The sequence below is a fragment of the Fukomys damarensis genome, unplaced genomic scaffold (genome assembly GCF_012274545.1).
Source record: "Fukomys damarensis isolate Sample0158 unplaced genomic scaffold, DMR_v1.0_HiC HiC_scaffold_39, whole genome shotgun sequence".
NCBI classification, from domain to species: Eukaryota; Metazoa; Chordata; class Mammalia; order Rodentia; family Bathyergidae; genus Fukomys; species Fukomys damarensis.
In genome coordinates this window covers 1,034,116-1,035,268 of record NW_022900951.1, presented here as the reverse complement: position 1 = coordinate 1,035,268, position 1,153 = coordinate 1,034,116, and the positions used below count along the sequence as shown (strand labels likewise).

The following is a 1,153-nucleotide window of genomic DNA, read 5'->3' as shown; positions in this document are numbered from 1 at the left end:
AGGCCGGTCGACCATCAAAGAGGCACGGAGTTTCCCAGCGGCGTCCCAGGAAAGGGTCGGAAGACGCCGCGTCGTCCGCGTGCAGCCGCGGTCACCGCTGAGCCACGGCCGGCCCCGGCTCACTGCAGAAAGCGGTCCAGCTTCTCCTGGATGCGGGCGAAGGCGTCCCTGCCCAGGTAGTCCATGCGCCCCTGCTCCCACTGCCTCCTCTCCTCCTCGGGACTCCGCTCCCGGACCTTCTCCCGGATGGAGACCTCGGCGAGCGACACGGCCAGGTCCACCTGGGGGACGCAAGCAGACGACAGGCGCGGTTTGGGGCGCCCTGTGCCCCTGGGGGGCAGCTGCCAAACCCACGGGGCTCGGGACACAGGATCCCACCCGCGAGGTCGCCGGGGGACCCGGACAGTCTAGGGCCCCCGGGTTTCAAAAACAACGAAACACCATGCACCGCACAGAATTCTCGGAACAGGACGGCTACCCCCGCCAACCGAGGCCATCTGGGAAACCTCTGCGGCAAAATTTCCCTGTCTCCTCGATCTCCCTCCATCCACCAAGTCACCCACCCAATTCGCTCCCCTCTGTATCTGTCCATCCATTCACCCTCTCATCTTTTTCTCCATCACCCATCACTCTTCTGTCCACTTCTAAACCACTTTTCACACGTAGACACACACACGTATCGCTGACAATATTTTCACCTGGCGAAATGTCAAGGTCCAAAAAGAAATCACAGCAAATCATCAAACAAGTTTCAAACAATGCAGAAAAATTTCACCTCACATACGTAAAGTCTATAATACCCTGGGCAGCTGTCAAGAATGTTTAAATAATAATGGAAATAATTTATCCCCCGCCGGGGCTAAGCCTCTGTCTTCTCCAGGGGAAACTGTGAGACAAAACATCGACAGGTGTATACATGCATCTTGCTTGGGCTTGGCAAAAGATAGTTCAAAGAAACGAATTAATATCTTGTTTTAAATGCTTATGACTCAATGGAGACCTTTGAAAATGTGTATTTGTGCAGAATAGTAGATACACACGGACATCATCTATTGACATATACACAAACATAGATAGAAGATAGGTAAAAAGACAGGCTTGCCAGGCCAACACATTGGTAGATGGATAGATACCTGGATATATGATATACAGA

General features: G+C 53.1%; 1 protein-coding gene across 1 annotated transcript in view; it reads right to left on the bottom strand.

Annotated features, from left to right (window-relative positions):
- Positions 1-6: 6 nt before the first annotated feature.
- The window catches only part of Gyg2 (glycogenin 2), a 26,993-nt gene continuing 25,846 nt past the window's right edge, over positions 7-1,153 (bottom strand). Inside the window, exon 14 of the mRNA XM_010606134.1 lies at positions 7-281. Coding sequence (XP_010604436.1) covers positions 120-281 — 162 coding nt within the window. The 3' untranslated portion in view covers positions 7-119. The remainder of the gene's footprint in view (positions 282-1,153) is intronic.